The 25,312-nt window shown below is 52.5% G+C and overlaps 1 protein-coding gene across 2 annotated transcripts in view; it reads left to right on the top strand.

Moving 5' to 3' along the window:
- The window catches only part of LOC141264151 (tyrosinase-like), a 187,140-nt gene extending 163,151 nt beyond the window's left edge, over positions 1–23,989 (top strand). The window contains exon 2 of one of the 2 annotated variants that reach the window (XR_012319808.1): positions 23,847–23,975. Coding sequence is in view for 1 of the 2 variants with exons in the window: in XM_073676458.1 (XP_073532559.1) it covers positions 23,847–23,989 (143 nt within the window). In the remaining variant the exon portion in view is untranslated. Of the gene's footprint in view, positions 1–23,846 lie in introns of both variants that reach the window. The other variant, XM_073676458.1, reaches the window with a different exon arrangement.
- Positions 23,990–25,312: the final 1,323 nt, after the last annotated feature.

Below are 25,312 nucleotides of genomic sequence, written 5' to 3'. Positions count from 1 at the left end.
GTGGATGATGGGGATGGTAGAATTGCACGCAGGCACCAGGAACCACTCAGAGACGGTGCGGTGTAGTTCAGGGTCTTTACTGGTGACAAAGATAGACCCTCCCGGGAGTACTGGCTAGCGGTCGGGGTCTGGTCAGTCCGTGAGCAGACAGGATCTCCCCTGGCCAGGCGGAGTTGTAGGCCTCCTCAACTAACTGTACTCTTCTTGGCTACCTTGCTAGAAGCGGGTAAAAGTAGCCCACGTCCCTGAGTGTACCGTGTGGTGCTCACCCGTATGGCCGGTGACTCGGGGCCTTCTGGTAGCCTCCGCTCCACGACGGCGGTGCTGGTCCCTTGCGTGTGACCGTGCCTTCGGGTTTCTTGGCCAGGGGACCTGAAATCCCCTGCCGGTCGGTTTCTGCTGCTGGGTATGGAACAGTCCCCACAGCCTCGGACTCCGTGTCCGGTGAGATCTCTTCAGCCAAGGCGAGCTATCTAGCTTCCAGCCTCTGGCACTCACTCCTGCTCCTACAGAGCTCCTGTTGTTACTTTCCCTGCAACTGCTCCACACCAGACCAGACTGTGTCTCTGTCTCTGTCTGTGTTCTATTCTAACCCCACCTCAGCCCCAGTTTATATAGGGGAAGTTCTTCCCCTCCCAGGACTGGGCAGGAGGTGTGGCATGCTTAGGATTCCTGACCAGGAGACCTCCCACCTGCTCACAGACGTAATATTGCTATTACTGTGGTAACCAGACCCCTGGGGTTCCACACATTCACTGCATAGGCCAACACTATGGGAGACCCACTTCCTAATAATGGGAACATTGTTTTCAGGAGCCCTCCTCTAAGTCTCTTCAAAGAGGTATTGGGGTGCGTCCAAATTTTGGGCAGCCCTGCCACTCACTGCATACGCAATAACAGTATAGGAGACCCACTCTTTAATGGGAACAACAAAGCATAGCCGGCTGATGGCTCTTTAAGAATAGTGAGGGACGACTGGTGGTCCTATAAAAATAGGCTTTGTGACTTTCAGAGTCCCTACTTCATAAATGAAACCGGATGTGTCTGATGATGTGTCACACACCACATGGCCAGATAAGATTGTAAAATGTTAAAATCACATTTCCCAGTGAATGCATTTGTCACGGTTGAAAGCAATACAAAAGTGCAAAAACGCTAAGTGTGAACATAGCCCAAGGTGTGGAGGAGTATATTTGTTTTTGGTTATTTATTTTGCCTTATATACACATCATTACCCAGGAAAGGATGTTCCTTAACATATTTCCCAGGAAAATCCATTTTGGTTTCGTTTTTGTATGTTTTATTGTGAGTCCGTAAAAATGGCGTAATACCTCTGACAACGTTGTTGACAGCAGTGACCTGGGAGTCAGAAATGCTTCCAGGGGTCTTCCCCATGCTGTTCCCGTGCCATTTGAGCACTGTTCCCATCGATTTGGGCAATTTTTAGGCCCTCTGCAGATCGCGGGGGGGAGCCGCCTGAAAAATGCTCGAGTTTCCCACAGACTTACATTGGGCTTGTTGCTCGGGTCGAGCAGCCGAGTATTCCAATGTGCTCAACACGAGCAACGAGTACCCAAGCATTTTAGTGCTCGGCCATCACTAGCTACCTGTGAGCCGGTGTCGACGAGAGCTTCCAGAGGTACACTGTTTACCAGGACAGTTATGTGCGGGCAGGATGAGATGAAGCGAGGCACCCACATGGATGCTCCCTTCGGACCTTTTCTTCTTCCTCCTGAGGGGCAGTCCGCAGCCTCGGGGGTGGCCGATTTAACTGATAGCACTGGGCCTCGGTGTGTTCATATCTGTGGCAGTGCTGACAGAAAGGTCTGTTACAGCGAGCAGCTTTGCCTGGAGGTAGACTTCTTGGTAAAGGCTCAGGAGAGAGAGTTCTGTCCTGGGCTTGCTCCCTGGAGCGCGAAGGTGAAATAATCAGATTTTTGATCTGCTGAGAGACTTGTTCGAGTCCCCTGGCAATGTCATCTCCACGGGCTTCAAGGGATGTCTTGGAGGCCACAGGAGTCAGCGCAGCTTGTGTAGCTTGCATGGTACCTGGCGATGTCATCTGAAAAGATGGAGGGGCTGCAGTAATAGACCCAGCTAGAGGAGCAAAGGGGACATAGTTTCCCTGTACATATTCATTGCCAAGGACACGGATGGCTCGGGTCTTGAAGTCTGCAAGCTGGGATGTTGTGCAGCGAGCATGCTGAGTTGGCTCTGCGACAGTTCAGAGCGAGTCCCCTCTATGAAGTGGTCTATCAAGATTTTGTCAGAGTCCAGTTTCACGGGGGTCAACCTGTAGAACAGTGGAGAAAGCCTCTTGGAGGGATAGAGCATAGTCCCGTAGGGTCTCACCTAGCTATTGTCGTCTTGCAAAGAATCTCATCTTTACTTCAGAGATGGATGTAACCTCAAAGGCATGATTCAGTTTCACAAGGATTTGCTCAGACGTTTTCTTCTCTGTTGGGGGCCAGGATTGAACTTCCCTGGAAGCAACACCTTCAAGCTGACCCAGCAGGATCTGCACTTGCTGTTCTGGAGAGAGGGGGTAAAACAGAAAGAGAGCCAGCAACTTGTCACGGAAGTCCCTGAAGGTGTGTGGCTCCCCCTTGTAGCGTGGCAACCAGGGTGTCCCAGGATAAAATGGGACACGGAACAGCATGTTGCATGCGATGAGCACAGCAGGGCTGTTGGCACCAGCTTGACTGTTGTTGCTGGGCTCACTAATGATGTAGATGCTGACATGATTGCTCACAATCGGACAGAGTCTCTGATACAGGCACACAGATGAATCCTGTTTGTGACACCACAAATTGTGGTGGGCCACTGGGGAGGCGTCAGACGTTGCAGAAGGGCCAGCTGGGGTGTGTAGCCTCACTGGCAGCAGATAATGATGTCACGGTAGCTGAAGTGGGTCGCTGGACCCTTCAACACTTCCGTCGTGTCCACAACAATTTAAAAAGCGGGAGGTGGTACTTGTGGATGGTATAGGACCCCCCGGGGCACTCCTCGGTGGTGTCTGGGTGCAGGTTTTGGAGTGCCCGTGATGTTGGTGTAATCTCAAGCAGCCAGACACGCAGATGAACTTATAAACATAACAATTTTACTGAAGGAGGTAACTGGGTACAGTCGCTCTTACAGGTAAAGTTCACAGTATATTGTGCATATGAAAATAATGGTTCTCTCCTCATGAGACAAGAATTGTTATGGCCTCTCTGGGCGGCTGGAGAAGAGTTCTCTTCAATAGTAGAGGAAATGCTATGTGCAGTCCACAGAATATTACACTGATGGAGGGACCTTCACAGATTAGCGTGTTTCCACAGAGAGCCAAAGTGTGGATGTATTCACAGTTTTTATCCCACCGTTCCCTCTCGCAGGGGGTAGGTTTAAGCAAAGTCGGTGGCGTGGCAGCCACGTGGATCTGGTCCTGGCTAGAAGCGATCAGGATAACCAGAGAGCAGGAGAGCAGGAGAGTCCATGTACAGCTTTCTCTCTCCTGAGTAGAAGACACTTCACTCTTTTTGTGACGGAGATTATGTGAGGAAAAATGTCCCCTCAGCGTAGACTGGCATTGAAAACCCTTCTCTGAGAGAATTATGTCTCTCCTCAATCTTCCTGAGGCAGCAGGAGCCGCCCACAACTGGTTTATACCAGTGTTCAGTCAGAGTGAGAGCCCTAAGCTGGGAGGCTCCTCCCAGCCGTTGCTATGGCCATCACTTGTTAGGAGAATATTAATTACTTCATATACACACATTGGCCAGCAGATGGCAGGAAAGTACAATTTACAATGCAATGTATTATACCCCCTAACTCAGTACACACAATAGAACAAATCTAATACCACACTACAACTGTCTCATTTAGCAGTAGTAGAACGGGTACCGGGATGCCACATGTTTTTGAAGCTTTTATATATACTGTATATTGGCACTGTGTATGTGAAGCTTTTATATATATTGGCTGTGTGTGTGTAGCGCATATATACGTGTGTATATATATATATATATATATATATATATATATATAATGTACAGACCAAAAGTTTGGACACACCTTCTCATTTGACGATTTTTCTGTATTTTCATGACTATGAAAATTGTACATTCACACTGAAGGCATCAAAACTATGAATTACCACATGTGGAATTATATACTTAACAAAAAAGTGTGAAACAACTGAAAATATGTCTTATATTCTAGGTTCTTCAAAGTAGCCACCTTTTGCTTTGATGACTGCTTTGCACACTCTTGGCATTCTCTTGATGAGCTTCAAGAGGTTGTCACCGGAAATGGTCTTCTAACAATCTTGAAGGAGTTCCCAGAGATGCTTAGCACTTGTTGGCCCTTTTGCCTTCACTCTGCGGTCCAGCTCACCCCAAACCATCTCAATTGGGTTCAGGTCTGGTGACTGTGGAGGCCAAGTCATCTGGGGTAGCACCCCATCACTCTCCTTCTTGGTCAAATAGCCCTTACACAGCCTGGAGGTGTGTTTGGGGTCATTGTCCTGTTGAAAAATAAATGATGGTCCAACTAAACGCAAACCGGATGGAATAGCATGCCGCTGCAAGATGCTGTGGTACCCATGCTGGTTCAGTATGCCTTCAATTTTGAATAAATCCCCAACAGTGTCACCAGCAAAGCACCCCCACACCATCACACCTCCTCCTCCATGCTTCACGGTGGGAACCAGGCATGTAGAGTCCATCCGTTCACCTTTTCTACGTCGCACAAAGACACGGTGGTTGGAACCAAAGATCTCAAATTTGGACTCATCAGACCAAAGCACAGATTTCCACTGGTCTAATGTCCATTCCTTGTGTTCTTTAGCCCAAACAAGTCTCTTCTGCTTGTTGCCTGTCCTTAGCAGTGGTTTCCTAGCAGCTATTTTACTATGAAGGCCTGCTGCACAAAGTCTCCTCTTAACAGTTGTTGTAGAGATGTGTCTGCTGCTAGAACTCTGTGTGGCATTGAGCTGGTCTCTAATCTGAGCTGCTGTTAACCTGCGATTTCTGAGGCTGGTGACTCGGATAAACTTATCCTCAGAAGTAGAGGTGACTCTTGGTCTTCCTTTCCTGGGGCGGTCCTCATGTGAGCCAGTTTCTTTGTAGCGCTTGATGGTTTTTGCAACTGCACTTGGGGACACATTCAAAGTTTTCCCAATTTTTCGGACTGACTGACCTTCATTTCTTAAAGTAATGATGGCCACTCGTTTTTCTTTACTTAGCTGCTTTTTTCTTGCCATAATACAAATTCTAACAGTCTCTTCAGTAGGACTATCAGCTGTGTATCCACCAGACTTCTGCACAACACAACTGATGGTCCCAACCCCATTTATAAGGCAAGAAATCCCACTTATTAAACCTGACAGGGCACACCTGTGAAGTGAAAACCATTTCCGGTGACTACCTCTTGAAGGTCATCAAGAGAATGCCAAGAGTGTGCAAAGCAGTCCTCAAAGCAAAAGGTGGCTACTGCGAAGAACCTAGAATATAAGACATATTTTCAGTTGTTTCACACTTTTTTGTTAAGTATATAATTCCTCATGTGGTAATTTATAGTTTTGATGCCTTCAGTGTGAATGTACAATTTTCAAAGTCATGAAAATGCAGAAAAATCTTTAAATGAGAAGGTGTGTCCAAACTTTTGGTCTGTACTGTGTGTGTGTGTGTGTGTGTGTGTGTGTGTGTGTGTGTGTAATAAATAAATATATATATATATATATATATATATATATATATATATATATAGTACAGACCAAAAGTTTGGACACACCTTCTTAATTAAAGATTTTTCTGTATTTTCATGACTTTGAAAATTGTACATTCACACTGAAGGCATCAAAACTATGAATTAACACATGTGGAATTATATACTTAACAAAAAAGTGTGAAACAACTGAAAATATGTCTTATATTCTAGGTTCTTCAAAGTAGCCACCTTTTGCTTTGATGACTGCTTTGCGCACTCTTGGCATTCTCTTGATGAGCTTCAAGAGGTAGTCACCGGAAATGGTTTTCACTTCACAGGTGTGCCCTGTCAGGTTTAATAAGTTGGATTTCTTGCCTTATAAATGGGGTTGGGACCATCAGTTGTGTTGTGCAGAAGTCCGGTGGATACACAGCTGATAGTCCTACTGAATAGACTGTTAGCTGCTTTTTTCTTGCCATCATACAAATTCTAAGTAAATAAAAATTAGTGGCCATCATTACTTTAAGAAATGAAGGTCAGTCAGTCCGAAAAATTGGGCAAACTTTGAAGGTGTCCCCAAGTGCAGTTGCAAAAACCATCAAGCGCTACAAAGAAATTGGCTCACATGAGGACCGCCCCAGGAAAGGAAGACCAAGAGTCACCTCTGCTTCTGAGAATAAGTTTATCCGAGTCACCAGCCTCAGAAATCACAGGTTAACAGCAGCTCAAATTAGAGACCAGCTCAATGCCACACAGAGTTCTAGCAGCAGACACATCTCTTCATCAACTGTTAAGAGGAGACTTTGTGCAGCAGCCCTTCATGGTAAAATAGCTGCTAGGAAACTACTGCTAAGGACAGGCAACAAGCAGAAGAGACTTGTTTGGGCTAAAGAACACAAGGAATGGACATTAGACCAGTGGAAATCTGTGCTTTGGTCTGATGAGTCCAAATTTGAGATCTTTGGTTCCAACCACCGTGTCTTTGTGCGACGCAGAAAAGGTGAACGGATGGACTCTACATGCCTGGTTCCCACTGTGAAGCATGGAGGAGAAGGTGTGATGGTGTGGGGGTGCTTTGCTGGTGACACTGTTGGGGATTTATTCAAAATTGAAGGCATACTGAATCAGCATGGCTACCACAGCATCTTGCAGCGGCATTCTATTCCATCCTTTTTGCATTTAGTTGGACCATCATTTATTTTTCAACAGGACAATGACCCCAAAAACACCTCCAGGCTGTGTAAGGGCTATTGGACCAAGAAGGAGAGTGATGGGGTGCTACGCCAGATGACCTGGCCTCCACAGTCACCAGACCTGAACCCAATCGAGATGGTTTGGGGTGAGCTGGACCGCAGAGTGAAGGCAAAAGGGCCAACAAGTGCTAAGCATCTCTGGGAACTCCTTCAAGATTGTTGGAAGACCATTTCCGGTGACTACCTCTTGAAGCTCATCAAGAGAATGCCAAGAGTGTGCAAAGCAGTCATCAAAGCAAAAGGTGGCTACTTTGAAGAACCTAGAATATAAGACAGAAGTTGCTCAGGTAGTGCAGCTCATCCAGGATGGCACATCAATGCGAGCTGTGGCAAGAAGGTTTGCTGTGTCTGTCAGCGTAGTGTCCAAAGGCTGGAGGCGCTACCAGGAGACAGGCCAGTATACCAGGAGACGTGGAGGGGGCCGTAGGAGGGCAACAACCCAGCAGCAGGACCTCTACCTCCACCTTTGTGCAAGGAGGAACAGGAGGAGCACTGCCAGAGCCCTGCAAAATGACCTCCAGCAGGCCACAAATGTGCATGTGTCTGCACAAACGGTTAGAAACCGACTCCATGAGGGTGGTATGAGGGCCCGACGTCCACAGATGGGGGTTGTGCTCACAGCCGAACACCGTGCAGGACGCTTGGCATTTGCCACAGGACACCAGGATTGGGAAAGTGGCCACTGGCGCCCTGTGCTCTTCACAGATGAAAGCAGGTTCACACTGAGCACATATGACAGACGTGACAGAGTCTGGAGACGCCGTGGAGAGCGATCTGCTGCCTGGAACGTCCTTCAGCATGACTGGTTTGGCAGTGGGTCAGTAATGGTGTGAAGTGGCATTTCTTTGGAGGGCCGCACAGCCCTCCATGTGCTCACCAGAGGTAGCCTGACTGCCATTAGGTACCGAGATGAGCTCCTCAGACCCCTTGTGAGACCATATGCTGGTGCGGTTGGCCCTGGGTTCCTCCTAATGCAGGACAATGTCAGACCTCATGTGGCTGGAGTGTGTCAGCAGTTCCTGCAAGATGAAGGCATTGAAGCTAAGGACTGGCCGCCCGTTCCCCAGACCTGAATCCGATTGAGCACATCTGGGACATCATGTCTCGCTCCATCCACCAACGTCACGTTGCACCAGACTGTCCAGGAGTTGGCGGATGCTTTAGTCCAGGTCTGGGAGGAGATCCCACAGGAGACCATCCGCTACCTCATCAGGAGCATGCCAAGGCATTGTAGGGAGGTCATACAGGCACGTGGAGGCCACACACAATACTCAGCCTCATCAGGAGCATGCCCAGGCGTTGTAGGGAGGTCATACAGGCACGTGGAGGCCACACACAATACTCAGCCTCATCAGGAGCATGCCCAGGCGTTGTAGGGAGGTCATACAGGCACGTGGAGGCCACACACAATACTCAGCCTCATCAGGAGCATGCCCAGGCGTTGTAGGGAGTTCATACAGGCACGTGGAGGCCACACACAATACTCAGCCTCATCAGGAGCATGCCCAGGAGTTGTAGGGAGGTCATACAGGCACGTGGAGGCCACACACAATACTCAGCCTCATCAGGAGCATGTCCAGGCGTTGTAGGGAGTTCATACAGGCATGTGGAGGCCACACACAATACTCAGTCTCATCAGGAGCATGCCCAGGCATTGTAGGGAGGTCATACAGGCACGTGGAGGCCACACACAATACTCCGCCTCATCAGGAGCATGCCCAGGCGTTGTAGGGAGGTCATACAGGCACGTGGAGGCCACACACAATACTCAGCCTCATCAGGAGCATTTCCAGGCGTTGTAGGTGACGCGCCCCCTGGGCCAGTGCTGTTAGGGATACCCGGAGCCGGATCAGATGGGGGTTGTAGTCTCCGAGTGGCTGTGACCCGGTCCGTGCCCAGGGTGTCAAGCTCAGTGTGTGGCAGTCCTTACTGATGTTACTAAAGTTCTTTATGTCGACTACGCCACCCGTTGAATTGCGGTCACTACGGCCGCCGCTGCAGCAGGGTCCACTGAGGCTGATGGTGTTTGTGCAGCTTAGGTAGTATAACCCCCAACGGGAGGGGTATAGCCTCAGGGGGTCAGGTGCAGAGGATGGTGGTTGTGGAAGTGCAGGGATGATGGTAATGAGAGTCAGAGTCGGGTTGTGCAGTTCAGGGTTCTTTACTTACTGCAGATGTTCCGGTCACTCCGGCCTTGAGTGACCACCCGAGCCGTGGTGCGTCCACCAGGTCCTGGACTCGGCCAACCCCCAAGTAGTTCTGGAGCGTGGTTCTGAGCTCCCTTTCTGTCCTGTCCTCGTCTCTGGCCTTCCCCACCAGGGATCCACCTATGTCCGGCTCCCTCGGGCCTCTTGTTGGCGAACCCTTGCCTCTGGGTTCCCTGACCCTATGCGTGGTCTGCCTTCCAGGTGGATTTGGTGGGTGGCCGTGGCAGATGCTGCCCACGGCCTCCGGTCTCTGGCTGAGGTATGCTGTAGCCCCCACCAGTTTGGGATCCGGTACCCTGTTGCCAACTCTTCACCCTGTGGTTGTATTTGGGCTCTCAGAGTTCCTTCTTTCTCCCCCTCTGGGTCTTTCTTTCTCCTCTCTCACTCTGGGCCTGGGGCTGCTCTGCTCCTCTGCTTTCTTCCACTGCTCTGCAAAGACTTACTGACTGACTTCTCACAGACTGACTGTGGCTGACTGACCCTGATCTTAGATGGTGCCCACCTTAAATACTCCCTCTATGTGTGAGCTCAGGTGACCAGCACCCAATGAGCTCCTAACTTTACCCAGGCTGCTCCCCCTATCTGCCCCTACACTACTGGGATGTACCACCCCCCTCCCACTCCAGCCAAGGACAGACTCGGTCGTACCTGCACATTATTAAGTGGGAGTACCATTGGTCTGTCCTCCGGAAATGGGATGTGTGTAGTGCATGCAGCCTACTGAGCTCAGTTCCACACTCCATCCTTACCCGGGAGTGGAATACCACACCTCTGGGTTGAGGTGCAATACCCCTGTAGCAGCCGAATCCTCAGGGTGCTACATTCCCCCCTGGTAAATCACAGCACGTCCTCGGGCTGTAAGATATAAACAACATCCAAAACATACAATTTTTTATAAACATAAACATATAAAACATATAAAACATCATCATATATATCAGCATAAACTTTTCATATAAACTTTCTTATCTTCTGGTTCCTCCGGTCACGGTGCAACTTGTGACCGGGTAAAGTGCGACAGTCTCTTTTAGTAAAAACAACAGTTTCCTATAAAACCGGAAGGGGCGCTTTAGGAAGCGCAACTATATACAAGGGAATATGGCCGCTCTCAGTCCTCGGCCAGGTATTAGGGAGGATTGACCGCTCTCAGTCCTCGGTCAGTGGGAATAGGGACACACGGGATTAACAGTTCACTCTTGGCTGGTCCCAACGGGGACTATATTTTAACTAGAACAGTTCTTATACCCTGACGGGCAACTTTATACAGTCTCTCTCTACCGTACTTCAACGACGGCGTCCTCCTGCTCTTTCTTTGTGATTAACTTTAGCTTCAGACCTGTCCGGGTCCTCTTGCTCCTCCTCACACCGCAGCTCCTCCTCCGTCAGGCGATGCACATGGAGGGCGTAGGGTCCTTTGGCACACTTGTGCCGGGTGAAGGTGACCTCGTCCCCTATATAAAGGTCACGACCTCTGTGTCCCTCCGGTAGGTGGGACTCAACGTCTCTTCTTGTCACGAAGACGTCGCCTGGGGTGCGGTGATCTCGGATGAAGCCCCACCCGTGCTGCATATTAAACTTGATCACAGTCCCGGTGGAAGGGGGACCATGAGCTGCACGGGGACTCCTCCTGGCCCGGCTCTTCTGCTCCGCGCTCCTTATTTGGGCTTGTTGTTCCCGGACCCGCCTCTCTCTCCGCTCCCTCTCAAAGACCTCGAGCTGCTGGCGGCAGCACTCTGCACGCTCCGCTGCGGCTGCCCGAGTCTCCTGAGTGAACCCCATGAGGTCTTCTCCGGTGGGATCCCACTCAAACTGGGTCTCTTCTAGCGGGGGCGAGGTCCTCTTTACAGGCTTCGGAACCGGAATCAGGGGTTCGTCTAGGAGTCTCTCTTTCCGGAGTCGAGGATGGTGAAACTCCGGTGGCCATATGAAGGGCTGCCCATCCGGGCACGTATGTTGGGCGAACAGATCTTCTCCCAGATGCGGCACTCTTGGTTTTATGGGCGCGGTGGTGGTGGCGCCCGGGTTGCCCAGGCCTTGCGGCCAGGCCTGGGGCACCTGGAAAGTGAAGGGCACCGTAAGGACGGCGGCGCCCTGGGCTACTTGGCCCTGCGACCAGGCCGGTGGCTCCGCGGAGGTAGGGGGCGCTGTTGGAATTGCGGCGCCCGGGGGTACTAGACCTTGCGACCAGGCCGGTGGTATTTCCTGCTTGGCCACGCTCGAGGTCGAGGCGTGTGACGTCACAGGGGTCGCGGCCGCGGTTTCCGTTTGAGGCCTAGTCTGCGGCGGTGACGTTGCAGCGACGGGCACGGCAGGGGGAACTTCGGGCTCTGCGACGGGGAGCTGGGGCAGGCACGCGGTTTCCCAGCTCGGGGTAGTGACGTCCCCTTTACCTGCCTCCATTCGTTCGGCTCCCTTCTCGGCGCCGTCTCCGGCCTTCAGTCCTCCTGCGCCATCCTCAGAGGCGGTCTGTCTCCTCGTCTCGGGTGGCGTGCTCCGCTGACGAGTTCTTGTCTGCTGGGCCATCTCTCGGCTCCACTCCGCTAACGTCTCTCGCTGCACCCGGGCCATCCTCCGTGCGAGGCCCTCCAGCGCAGTCTGTGCACACTCCCGATCTCGGGGGAGCTGTGCCAGGACCTCCACTAAGCCTAGTGGGGTCGTTGCTTCTAGCAGGCTCCTGACCAACGGGTCGGTGCTGCTCTGCTCTCCTCCCGTTGTCTCCAGCAGGCCTTCTGGAGTGGCGACCGGCAACAGGCTCCTGACCACTGGGTCGGTGCTGCCTGGAGTGGCGGCCCGCATCAGGCTCCTGACCACTGGGTCGGTGCTGCCTGGCTCTCCCTCCATCTCCGGGTAGGCTCTCTCTGGACTCTCTTCCAGACGTCTTGTCTCCGGGTGCGCTCTCTCCAGACTGCTCCAAGCGACACCCATCTTTGCTCTCTTCTTCTGTCTCCGCCCACATTGAGGGTGGTCCCGGGGCAACTTCAGTTCCAGGGGCAGTTCTCTTACGCTGATGGACACTTCCAGCATCACAGTCTCTGTTGGTGGGGGCGGTTTCCGCTTTTGGCGCCATTCTTCGACCTGGCCCACGATGGGAGGTGGCCTCTTGCCACCCTCTGGCACGCCCATAATGGCGTCCGCTCTTCCAAGGCGGGAAATCTTCGGAAATGGCGGGAATCGTCTCCCAGTGGCGGGAAACTCCATGGATGGCGGGAAAAAGCTGCAAATGGCGGACAACCGGCGGGAAACGACCTGTGATGGGGCCCGATGGCGGGGACCCTCCGGAACCGGCAGGGGACTTCTTTTTGAGGTAACGGTGTACTTTTCTTCAGGCACGCAGTACCCGGTTGTTGCGGGCACGTAATCCTGCCGACTACGCCAAAGTTGACGCGCCCCCTGGGCCAGTGCTGTTAGGGATACCCGGAGCCGGATCAGATGGGGGTTGTAGTCTCCGAGTGGCTGTGACCCGGTCCGTGCCCAGGGTGTCAAGCTCAGTGTGTGGCAGTCCTTACTGATGTTACTAAAGTTCTTTATGTCGACTACGCCACCCGTTGAATTGCGGTCACTACGGCCGCCGCTGCAGCAGGGTCCACTGAGGCTGATGGTGTTTGTGCAGCTTAGGTAGTATAACCCCCAACGGGAGGGGTATAGCCTCATGGGGTTAGGTGCAGAGGATGGTGGTTGTGGAAGTGCAGGGATGATGGTAATGAGAGTCAGAGTCGGGTTGTGCAGTTCAGGGTTCTTTACTTACTGCAGATGTTCCGGTCACTCCGGCCTTGAGTGACCACCCGAGCCGTGCTGCGTCCACCAGGTCCTGGACTCGGCCAACCCCCAAGTAGTTCTGGAGCGTGGTTCTGAGCTCCCTTTCTGTCCTGTCCTCGTCTCTGGCCTTCCCCACCAGGGATCCACCTATGTCCGGCTCCCTCGGGCCTCTTGTTGGCGAACCCTTGCCTCTGGGTTCCCTGACCCTATGCGTGGTCTGCCTTCCGGGTGGATTTGGTGGGTGGCCGTGGCAGATGCTGCCCACGGCCTCCGGTCTCTGGCTGAGGTATGCTGTAGCCCCCACCAGTTTGGGATCCGGTACCCTGTTGCCAACTCTTCACCCTGTGGTTGTATTTGGGCTCTCAGAGTTCCTTCTTTCTCCCCCTCTGGGTCTTTCTTTCTCCTCTCTCACTCTGGGCCTGGGGCTGCTCTGCTCCTCTGCTTTCTTCCACTGCTCTGCAAAGACTTACTGACTGACTTCTCACAGACTGACTGTGGCTGACTGACCCTGATCTTAGATGGTGCCCACCTTAAATACTCCCTCTATGTGTGAGCTCAGGTGACCAGCACCCAATGAGCTCCTAACTTTACCCAGGCTGCTCCCCCTATCTGCCCCTACACTACTGGGATGTACCACCCCCCTCCCACTCCAGCCAAGGACAGACTCGGTCGTACCTGCACATTATTAAGTGGGAGTACCATTGGTCTGTCCTCCGGAAATGGGATGTGTGTAGTGCATGCAGCCTACTGAGCTCAGTTCCACACTCCATCCTTACCCGGGAGTGGAATACCACACCTCTGGGTTGAGGTGCAATACCCCTGTAGCAGCCGAATCCTCAGGGTGCTACATAGGGAGTTCATACAGGCACGTGGAGGCCACACACAATACTCAGCCTCATCAAGAGCATGCCCAGGCGTTGTAGGGAGGTCATACAGGCACGTGGAGGCCACACACAATACTCAGCCTCATCAGGAGCATGCCCAGGCATTGTAGGGAGGTCATACAGGCACGTGGAGGCCACACACAATACTCAGCCTCATCAGGAGCATGCCCAGGCGTTGTAGGGAGGTCATACAGGCATGTGGGGGCCACACACAATACTCAGCCTCATCAGGAGCATGCCCAGGCGTTGTAGGGAGGTCATACAGGCACGTGGAGGCCACACACAATACTCAGCCTCATCAGGAGCATGCCCAGGCATTGTAGGGAGGTCATACAGGCACGTGGAGGCCACACACAATACTCAGCCTCATCAGGAGCATGCCCAGGCATTGTAGGGAGGTCATACAGACACGTGGAGGCCACACACAATACTGAGCCTCATCAGGAGCATGCCCAGGCGTTGTAGGGAGGTCATACAGGCACGTGGAGGCCACACACAATACTCAGCCTCATCAGGAGCATGTCCAGGCGTTGTAGGGAGTTCATACAGGCACGTGGAGGCCACACACAATACTCAGCCTCATCAAGAGCATGCCCAGGCATTGTAGGGAGGTCATACAGGCACGTGGAGGCCACACACAATACTCCGCCTCATCAGGAGCATGCCCAGGCGTTGTAGGGAGGTCATACAGGCACGTGGAGGTCACACACAATACTCAGCCTCATCAGGAGCATTTCCAGGCGTTGTAGGTGACGCGCCCCCTGGGCCAGTGCTGTTAGGGATACCCGGAGCCGGATCAGATGGGGGTTGTAGTCTCCGAGTGGCTGTGACCCGGTCCGTGCCCAGGGTGTCAAGCTCAGTGTGTGGCAGTCCTTACTGATGTTACTAAAGTTCTTTATGTCGACTACGCCACCCGTTGAATTGCGGTCACTACGGCCGCCGCTGCAGCAGGGTCCACTGAGGCTGATGGTGTTTGTGCAGCTTAGGTAGTATAACCCCCAACGGGAGGGGTATAGCCTCAGGGGGTCAGGTGCAGAGGATGGTGGTTGTGGAAGTGCAGGGATGATGGTAATGAGAGTCAGAGTCGGGTTGTGCAGTTCAGGGTTCTTTACTTACTGCAGATGTTCCGGTCACTCCGGCCTTGAGTGACCACCCGAGCCGTGGTGCGTCCACCAGGTCCTGGACTCGGCCAACCCCCAAGTAGTTCTGGAGCGTGGTTCTGAGCTCCCTTTCTGTCCTGTCCTCGTCTCTGGCCTTCCCCACCAGGGATCCACCTATGTCCGGCTCCCTCGGGCCTCTTGTTGGCGAACCCTTGCCTCTGGGTTCCCTGACCCTATGCGTGGTCTGCCTTCCAGGTGGATTTGGTGGGTGGCCGTGGCAGATGCTGCCCACGGCCTCCGGTCTCTGGCTGAGGTATGCTGTAGCCCCCACCAGTTTGGGATCCGGTACCCTGTTGCCAACTCTTCACCCTGTGGTTGTATTTGGGCTCTCAGAGTTCCTTCTTTCTCCCCCTCTGGGTCTTTCTTTCTCCTCTCTCACTCTGGGCCTGGGGCTGCTCTGCTCCTCTGCTTTCTTCCACTGCTCTGCAAAGACTTACTGACTGACTTCTCACAGACTGACTGTGGCTGACTGACCCTGATCTTAGATGGTGCCCACCTTAAATACTCCCTCTATGTGTGAGCTCAGGTGACCAGCACCCAATGAGCTCCTAACTTTACCCAGGCTGCTCCCCCTATCTGCCCCTACACTACTGGGATGTACCACCCCCCTCCCACTCCAGCCAAGGACAGACTCGGTCGTACCTGCACATTATTAAGTGGGAGTACCATTGGTCTGTCCTCCGGAAATGGGATGTGTGTAGTGCATGCAGCCTACTGAGCTCAGTTCCACACTCCATCCTTACCCGGGAGTGGAATACCACACCTCTGGGTTGAGGTGCAATACCCCTGTAGCAGCCGAATCCTCAGGGTGCTACATTCCCCCCTGGTAAATCACAGCACGTCCTCGGGCTGTAAGATATAAACAACATCCAAAACATACAATTTTTTATAAACATAAACATATAAAACATATAAAACATCATCATATATATCAGCATAAACTTTTCATATAAACTTTCTTATCTTCTGGTTCCTCCGGTCACGGTGCAACTTGTGACCGGGTAAAGTGCGACAGTCTCTTTTAGTAAAAACAACAGTTTCCTATAAAACCGGAAGGGGCGCTTTAGGAAGCGCAACTATATACAAGGGAATATGGCCGCTCTCAGTCCTCGGCCAGGTATTAGGGAGGATTGACCGCTCTCAGTCCTCGGTCAGTGGGAATAGGGACACACGGGATTAACAGTTCACTCTTGGCTGGTCCCAACGGGGACTATATTTTAACTAGAACAGTTCTTATACCCTGACGGGCAACTTTATACAGTCTCTCTCTACCGTACTTCAACGACGGCGTCCTCCTGCTCTTTCTTTGTGATTAACTTTAGCTTCAGACCTGTCCGGGTCCTCTTGCTCCTCCTCACACCGCAGCTCCTCCTCCGTCAGGCGATGCACATGGAGGGCGTAGGGTCCTTTGGCACACTTGTGCCGGGTAAAGGTGACCTCGTCCCCTATATAAAGGTCACGACCTCTGTGTCCCTCCGGTAGGTGGGACTCAACGTCTCTTCTTGTCACGAAGACGTCGCCTGGGGTGCGGTGATCTCGGATGAAGCCCCACCCGTGCTGCATATTAAACTTGATCACAGTCCCGGTGGAAGGGGGACCATGAGCTGCACGGGGACTCCTCCTGGCCCGGCTCTTCTGCTCCGCGCTCCTTATTTGGGCTTGTTGTTCCCGGACCCGCCTCTCTCTCCGCTCCCTCTCAAAGACCTCGAGCTGCTGGCGGCAGCACTCTGCACGCTCCGCTGCGGCTGCCCGAGTCTCCTGAGTGAACCCCATGAGGTCTTCTCCGGTGGGATCCCACTCAAACTGGGTCTCTTCTAGCGGGGGCGAGGTCCTCTTTACAGGCTTCGGAACCGGAATCAGGGGTTCGTCTAGGAGTCTCTCTTTCCGGAGTCGAGGATGGTGAAACTCCGGTGGCCATATGAAGGGCTGCCCATCCGGGCACGTATGTTGGGCGAACAGATCTTCTCCCAGATGCGGCACTCTTGGTTTTATGGGCGCGGTGGTGGTGGCGCCCGGGTTGCCCAGGCCTTGCGGCCAGGCCTGGGGCACCTGGAAAGTGAAGGGCACCGTAAGGACGGCGGCGCCCTGGGCTACTTGGCCCTGCGACCAGGCCGGTGGCTCCGCGGAGGTAGGGGGCGCTGTTGGAATTGCGGCGCCCGGGGGTACTAGACCTTGCGACCAGGCCGGTGGTATTTCCTGCTTGGCCACGCTCGAGGTCGAGGCGTGTGACGTCACAGGGGTCGCGGCCGCGGTTTCCGTTTGAGGCCTAGTCTGCGGCGGTGACGTTGCAGCGACGGGCACGGCAGGGGGAACTTCGGGCTCTGCGACGGGGAGCTGGGGCAGGCATGCGGTTTCCCAGCTCGGGGTAGTGACGTCCCCTTTACCTGCCTCCATTCGTTCGGCTCCCTTCTCGGCGCCGTCTCCGGCCTTCAGTCCTCCTGCGCCATCCTCAGAGGCGGTCTGTCTCCTCGTCTCGGGTGGCGTGCTCCGCTGACGAGTTCTTGTCTGCTGGGCCATCTCTCGGCTCCACTCCGCTAACGTCTCTCGCTGCACCCGGGCCATCCTCCGTGCGAGGCCCTCCAGCGCAGTCTGTGCACACTCCCGATCTCGGGGGAGCTGTGCCAGGACCTCCACTAAGCCTAGTGGGGTCGTTGCTTCTAGCAGGCTCCTGACCAACGGGTCGGTGCTGCTCTGCTCTCCTCCCGTTGTCTCCAGCAGGCCTTCTGGAGTGGCGACCGGCAACAGGCTCCTGACCACTGGGTCGGTGCTGCCTGGAGTGGCGGCCCGCATCAGGCTCCTGACCACTGGGTCGGTGCTGCCTGGCTCTCCCTCCATCTCCGGGTAGGCTCTCTCTGGACTCTCTTCCAGACGTCTTGTCTCCGGGTGCGCTCTCTCCAGACTGCTCCAAGCGACACCCATCTTTGCTCTCTTCTTCTGTCTCCGCCCACATTGAGGGTGGTCCCGGGGCAACTTCAGTTCCAGGGGCAGTTCTCTTACGCTGATGGACACTTCCAGCATCACAGTCTCTGTTGGTGGGGGCGGTTTCCGCTTTTGGCGCCATTCTTCGACCTGGCCCACGATGGGAGGTGGCCTCTTGCCACCCTCTGGCACGCCCATAATGGCGTCCGCTCTTCCAAGGCGGGAAATCTTCGGAAATGGCGGGAATCGTCTCCCAGTGGCGGGAAACTCCATGGATGGCGGGAAAAAGCTGCAAATGGCGGACAACCGGCGGGAAACGACCTGTGATGGGGCCCGATGGCGGGGACCCTCCGGAACCGGCAGGGGACTTCTTTTTGAGGTAACGGTGTACTTTTCTTCAGGCACGCAGTACCCGGTTGTTGCGGGCACGTAATCCTGCCGACTACGCCAAAGTTGACGCGCCCCCTGGGCCAGTGCTGTTAGGGATACCCGGAGCCGGATCAGATGGGGGTTGTAGTCTCCGAGTGGCTGTGACCCGGTCCGTGCCCAGGGTGTCAAGCTCAGTGTGTGGCAGTCCTTACTGATGTTACTAAAGTTCTTTATGTCGACTACGCCACCCGTTGAATTGCGGTCACTACGGCCGCCGCTGCAGCAGGGTCCACTGAGGCTGATGGTGTTTGTGCAGCTTAGGTAGTATAACCCCCAACGGGAGGGGTATAGCCTCACGGGGTTAGGTGCAGAGGATGGTGGTTGTGGAAGTGCAGGGATGATGGTAATGAGAGTCAGAGTCGGGTTGTGCAGTTCAGGGTTCTTTACTTACTGCAGATGTTCCGGTCACTCCGGCCTTGAGTGACCACCCGAGCCGTGCTGCGTCCACCAGGTCCTGGACTCGGCCAACCCCCAAGTAGTTCTGGAGCGTGGTTCTGAGCTCCCTTTCTGTCCTGTCCTCGTCTCTGGCCTTCCCCACCAGGGATCCACCTATGTCCGGCTCCCTCGGGCCTCTTGTTGGCGAACCCTTGCCTCTGGGTTCCCTGACCCTATGCGTGGTCTGCCTTCCGGGTGGATTTGGTGGGTGGCCGTGGCAGATGCTGCCCACGGCCTCCGGTCTCTGGCTGAGGTATGCTGTAGCCCCCACCAGTTTGGGATCCGGTACCCTGTTGCCAACTCTTCACCCTGTGGTTGTATTTGGGCTCTCAGAGTTCCTTCTTTCTCCCCCTCTGGGTCTTTCTTTCTCCTCTCTCACTCTGGGCCTGGGGCTGCTCTGCTCCTCTGCTTTCTTCCACTGCTCTGCAAAGACTTACTGACTGACTTCTCACAGACTGACTGTGGCTGACTGACCCTGATCTTAGATGGTGCCCACCTTAAATACTCCCTCTATGTGTGAGCTCAGGTGACCAGCACCCAATGAGCTCCTAACTTTACCCAGGCTGCTCCCCCTATCTGCCCCTACACTACTGGGATGTACCACCCCCCTCCCACTCCAGCCAAGGACAGACTCGGTCGTACCTGCACATTATTAAGTGGGAGTACCATTGGTCTGTCCTCCGGAAATGGGATGTGTGTAGTGCATGCAGCCTACTGAGCTCAGTTCCACACTCCATCCTTACCCGGGAGTGGAATACCACACCTCTGGGTTGAGGTGCAATACCCCTGTAGCAGCCGAATCCTCAGGGTGCTACATAGGGAGTTCATACAGGCACGTGGAGGCCACACACAATACTCAGCCTCATCAAGAGCATGCCCAGGCGTTGTAGGGAGGTCATACAGGCACGTGGAGGCCACACACAATACTCAGCCTCATCAGGAGCATGCCCAGGCATTGTAGGGAGGTCATACAGGCATGTGGGGGCCACACACAATACTCAGCCTCATCAGGAGCATGCCCAGGCGTTGTAGGGAGGTCATACAGGCACGTGGAGGCCACACACAATACTCAGCCTCATCAGGAGCATGCCCAGGCATTGTAGGGAGGTCATACAGGCACGTGGAGGCCACACACAATACTCAGCCTCATCAGGAGCATGCCCAGGCATTGTACGGAGGTCATACAGACACGTGGAGGCCACACACAATACTGAGCCTCATCAGGAGCATGCCCAGGCGTTGTAGGGAGGTCATACAGGCACGTGGAGGCCACACACAATACTCAGCCTCATCAGGAGCATGTCCAGGCGTTGTAGGGAGTTCATACAGGCACGTGGAGGCCACACACAATACTCAGCCTCATCAAGAGCATGCCCAGGCGTTGTAGGGAGGTCATACAGGCACGTGGAGGCCACACACAATACTCAGCCTCATCAGGAGCATGCCCAGGCGTTGTAGGGAGGTCATACAGGCACGTGGAGGCCACACACAATACTCAGCCTCATCAGGAGCATGTCCAGGCGTTGTAGGGAGTTCATACAGGCACGTGGAGGCCACACACAATACTCAGCCTCATCAGGAGCATGCCCAGGCGTTGTAGGGAGGTCATACAGGCACGTGGAGGCCACACACAATACTCAGCCTCATCAGGAGCATGCCCAGGCGTTGTAGGGAGGTCATACAGGCACGTGGAGGCCACACACAATACTCAGCCTCATCAGGAGCATGCCCAGGCGTTGTAGGGAGTTCATACAGGCACGTGGAGGCCACACACAATACTCAGCCTCATCAGGAGCATGCCCAGGAGTTGTAGGGAGGTCATACAGGCACGTGGAGGCCACACACAATACTCAGCCTCATCAGTAGCATGTCAAGGCGTTGTAGGGAGTTCATACAGGCACGTGGAGGCCACACACAATACTCAGCCTCATCAAGAGCATGCCCAGGCATTGTAGGGAGGTCATACAGGCACGTGGAGGCCACACACAATACTCAGCCTCATCAGGAGCATGCCCAGGCATTGTAGGGAGGTCATACAGGCACGTGGAGGCCACACACAATACTCGGTCTCATCAGGAGCATGCCCAGGCATTGTAGGGAGGTCATACAGGCACGTGGAGGCCACACACAATACTCAGCCTCATCAGGAGCATGCCCAGGCATTGTAGGGAGGTCATACAGGCACGTGGAGGCCACACACAATACTCAGCCTCATCAGGAGCATGTCCAGGCGTTGTAGGGAGTTCATACAGACACGTGGAGGCCACACACAATACTCAGTCTCATCAGGAGCATGCCCAGGCGTTGTAGGGAGGTCATACAGGCACGTGGAGGCCACACACAATACTCAGCCTCATCAGGAGCATGCCCAGGCGTTGTAGGGAGGTCATACAGGCACGTGGAGGCCACACACAATAATCAGCCTCATCAGGAGCATGCCCAGGCGTCGTAGTGAGGTCACACAGGCACGTGGAGGCCACACACAATACTCAGCCTCATCAGGAGCATGCCCAGGCGTTGTAGGGAGGTCATACAGGCACGTGGAGGCCACACACAATACTCAGCCTCATCAGGAGCATGCCCAGGCGTTGTAGGGAGTTCATACAGGCACGTGGAGGCCACACACAATACTCAGCCTCATCAGGAGCATGCCCAGGCGTTGTAGGGAGGTCATACAGGCACGTGGAGGCCACACACAATACTCAGCCTCATCAGGAGCATGCCCAGGCGTTGTAGGGAGGTCATACAGGCACGTGGAGGCCACACACAATACTCAGCCTCATCAGGAGCATGCCCAGGGGTTGTAGGGAGGTCATACAGGCACGTGGAGGCCACACACAATACTCAGCCTCATCAGGAGCATGCCCAGGCGTTGTAGGGAGGTCATACAGGCACGTGGAGGCCACACACAATACTCAGCCTCATCAGGAGCATGCCCAGGCGTTGTAGGGAGGTCATACAGGCACGTGGAGGCCACACACAATACTCAGCCTCATCAGGAGCATGCCCAGGCATTGTAGGGAGGTCCTACAGACACGTGGAGGCCACACACAATACTCAGCCTCATCAGGAGCATGCCCAGGCGTTGTAGGGAGGTCATACAGGCATGTGGGGGCCACACACAATACTCAGCCTCATCAGGAGCATGCCCAGGCTTGTAGGGAGGTCATACAGGCACGTGGAGGCCACACACAATACTCAGCCTCATCAGGAGCATGCCCAGGCATTGTAGGGAGGTCATACAGGCACGTGGAGGCCACACACAATACTCAGCCTCATCAGGAGCATGCCCAGGCATTGTAGGGAGGTCATACAGACACGTGGAGGCCACACACAATACTGAGCCTCATTAGGAGCATGCCCAGGCGTTGTAGGGAGGTCATACAGGCACGTGGAGGCCACACACAATACTCAGCCTCATCAGGAGCATGTCCAGGCGTTGTAGGGAGGTCATACAGGCACGTGGAGGCCACACACAATACTCAGCCTCATCAGGAGCATGCCCAGGCGTTGTAGGGAGTTCATACAGGCACGTGGAGGCCACACACAATACTCAGCCTCATCAGGAGCATGCCCAGGCGTTGTAGGGAGGTCATACAGGCACGTGGAGGCCACACACAATACTCAGCCTCATCAGGAGCATGCCCAGGCGTTGTAGGGAGGTCATACAGGCACGTGGAGGCCACACACAATACTCAGCCTCATCAGGAGCATGCCCAGGCGTTGTAGGGAGTTCATACAGGCACGTGGAGGCCACACACAATACTCAGCCTCATCAGGAGCATGCCCAGGCATTGTAGGGAGGTCATACAGGCACGTGGAGGCCACACACAATACTCAGCCTCATCAGGAGCATGCCCAGGCGTTGTAGGGAGGTCATACAGGCACGTGGAGGCCACACACAATACTGAGCCTCATCAGGAGCATGCCCAGGCGTTGTAGGGAGGTCATACAGGCACGTGGAGGCCACACACAATACTCAGCCTCATCAGGAGCATGCCCAGGCGTTGTAGGGAGGTCATACAGGCACGTGGAGGCCACACACAATACTCAGCCTCATTGTGACTTGTTTTAAGGACATTACATCACAGTTGGATCAGCCTGTAGTGCGTTTTTCCACTGTAATTTTGGGGGTGACTCCACATCCAGGCCTCCATTGGTTAATAAATGTGATTTCCATTGATGATTGTTGTGTGATTTTGTTGTCAGCACATTCAGCTTCTACAGAACAAAGTATTCAATGAGAATATTTCATTCATTCACATCTAGGAGGGGGGATTTCAGGGGTCCCTTTATTTTTTTGAGCTATATATATATATATATTATATATAATGTGTGTGTGTGTGAAGCTTTTATATATATTGGCATTGTGTATATGAATTCTTTCAGAAGGTGACATCTAGTGATGAGCGAGTATGTTCGGTTAACCCTTTCGGCGAGTATGCTCTGGCGAGTACCGAGTATTTACAGCTGCTCGGTGATATGGTTGAATCACTCCTGTGTGCATAATTTGCGACTGTTTGACAGCTTTATTACATGTGAGGAATGCTTGTTTCTTATGCATTCCTCACATGTATTAAAGCTGTCAAACAGTTGCAAATCATGCACACAGGAGTGATTCAAACACATCACCGAGTACGCTGAAGATACTCGGTACTCGCCCGAGCATACTCGCCGAAAGGGTTAACTGAACATACTCGCTCATCACTAGTGACATCGTATCCATCAATCTCTGTAAATCATGGCATTGTTTGTTAATCTCTTGAATCGTGACATCGTAATTAGAATGTGACATCATGCACAACTTTGAGATTTTCACGTCACTTCAAATAACCAGAAAACTATGGAAGTGACATTCAGATTCTGTGGGTGACAGTGATTATACAGTGGCTTGCGAAAGTACTCCCTCCCTTGGCTTTCTCCCTATTTTTCTACATTACCACCAGTGTGTAAATATTTCTGTCATCTGATTTGTGTGTGATGTATCAGCACTAAATAGTGTAAGAAAAATATAGGCAAAAATTACATGTATGGGATCAAATAACTAAAACTTGTCATGTGCAAATGTATTCACCCCTTTTACACCTGCCGACACATCCTGTTCTCCTCTATTTCCAGGATATCTGTCCCCCGACGGCATCACCCTGAAAAGGAGCATCCACAACCTGGTCCACATCTACATGGGGGGCACCATGTCGCAGATCCCCATCTCCAGCAATGACCCATTCTTCATCTTACATCACGGCTTCATAGACAAGTGAGTGAAAAACCAAGTTCTGTCCTATTATACCATACTATTATATTATATCTACTGTTACCAGAGACCGTACATTATATATACTGTTACCAGAGACCGTACATTATATATACTGTTACCAGAGACCGTACATTATATCTACTGTTACCAGAGACCGTACATTATATCTACTGTTACCAGAGACCGTACATTATATCTACTGTTACCAGAGACTGTACATTATATATACTGTTACCAGAGACCGTACATTATATCTACTGTTACCAGAGACTGTACATTATATCTACTGTTACCAGAGACCGTACATTATATATACTGTTACCAGAGACCGTACATTATATCTACTGTTACCAGAGACTGTACATTATATCTACTGTTACCAGAGACTGTACATTATATCTACTGTTACCAGAGACTGTACATTATATATACTGTTACCAGAGACCGTACATTATATCTACTGTTACCAGAGACTGTACATTATATCTACTGTTACCAGAGACTGTGCATTATATCTACTGTTACCAGAGACTGTGCATTATATCTACTGTTACCAGAGACTGTACATTATATATACTGTTACCAGAGACCGTACATTATATCTACTGTTACCAGAGACCGTACATTATATCTACTGTTACCAGAGACCGTACATTATATCTACTGTTACCAGAGACTGTACATTATATCTACTGTTACCAGAGACCGTACATTATATCTACTGTTACCAGAGACCGTACATTATATCTACTGTTACCAGAGACTGTACATTATATCTACTGTTACCAGAGACCGTACATTATATCTACTGTTACCAGAGACCGTACATTATATCTACTGTTACCAGAGACTGTACATTATATCTACTGTTACCAGAGACTGTACATTATATCTACTGTTACCAGAGACTGTACATTATATATACTGTTACCAGAGACTGTACATTATATATACTGTTACCAGAGACTGTGCATTATATCTACTGTTACCAGAGACTGTACATTATATCTACTGTTACCAGAGACCGTACATTATATCTACTGTTACCAGAGACTGTACATTATATCTACTGTTACCAGAGACCGTACATTATATCTACTGTTACCAGAGACTGTACATTATATCTACTGTTACCAGAGACTGTACATTATATCTACTGTTACCAGAGACTGTGCATTATATCTACTGTTACCAGAGACCGTACATTATATCTACTGTTACCAGAGACTGTGCATTATATCTACTGTTACCAGAGACTGTACATTATATCTACTGTTACCAGAGACTGTACATTATATCTACTGTTACCAGAGACCGTACATTATAT

The sequence above is a fragment of the Phyllobates terribilis genome, unplaced genomic scaffold (assembly GCF_046119375.1).
Source record: "Phyllobates terribilis strain yellow unplaced genomic scaffold, ASM4611937v1 Scaffold_4__5_contigs__length_816908805, whole genome shotgun sequence".
NCBI classification, from domain to species: domain Eukaryota; kingdom Metazoa; phylum Chordata; class Amphibia; order Anura; family Dendrobatidae; genus Phyllobates; species Phyllobates terribilis.
Note: the sequence above shows the minus strand (reverse complement) of the source record. Positions and strands in the feature narration are given on the sequence as shown.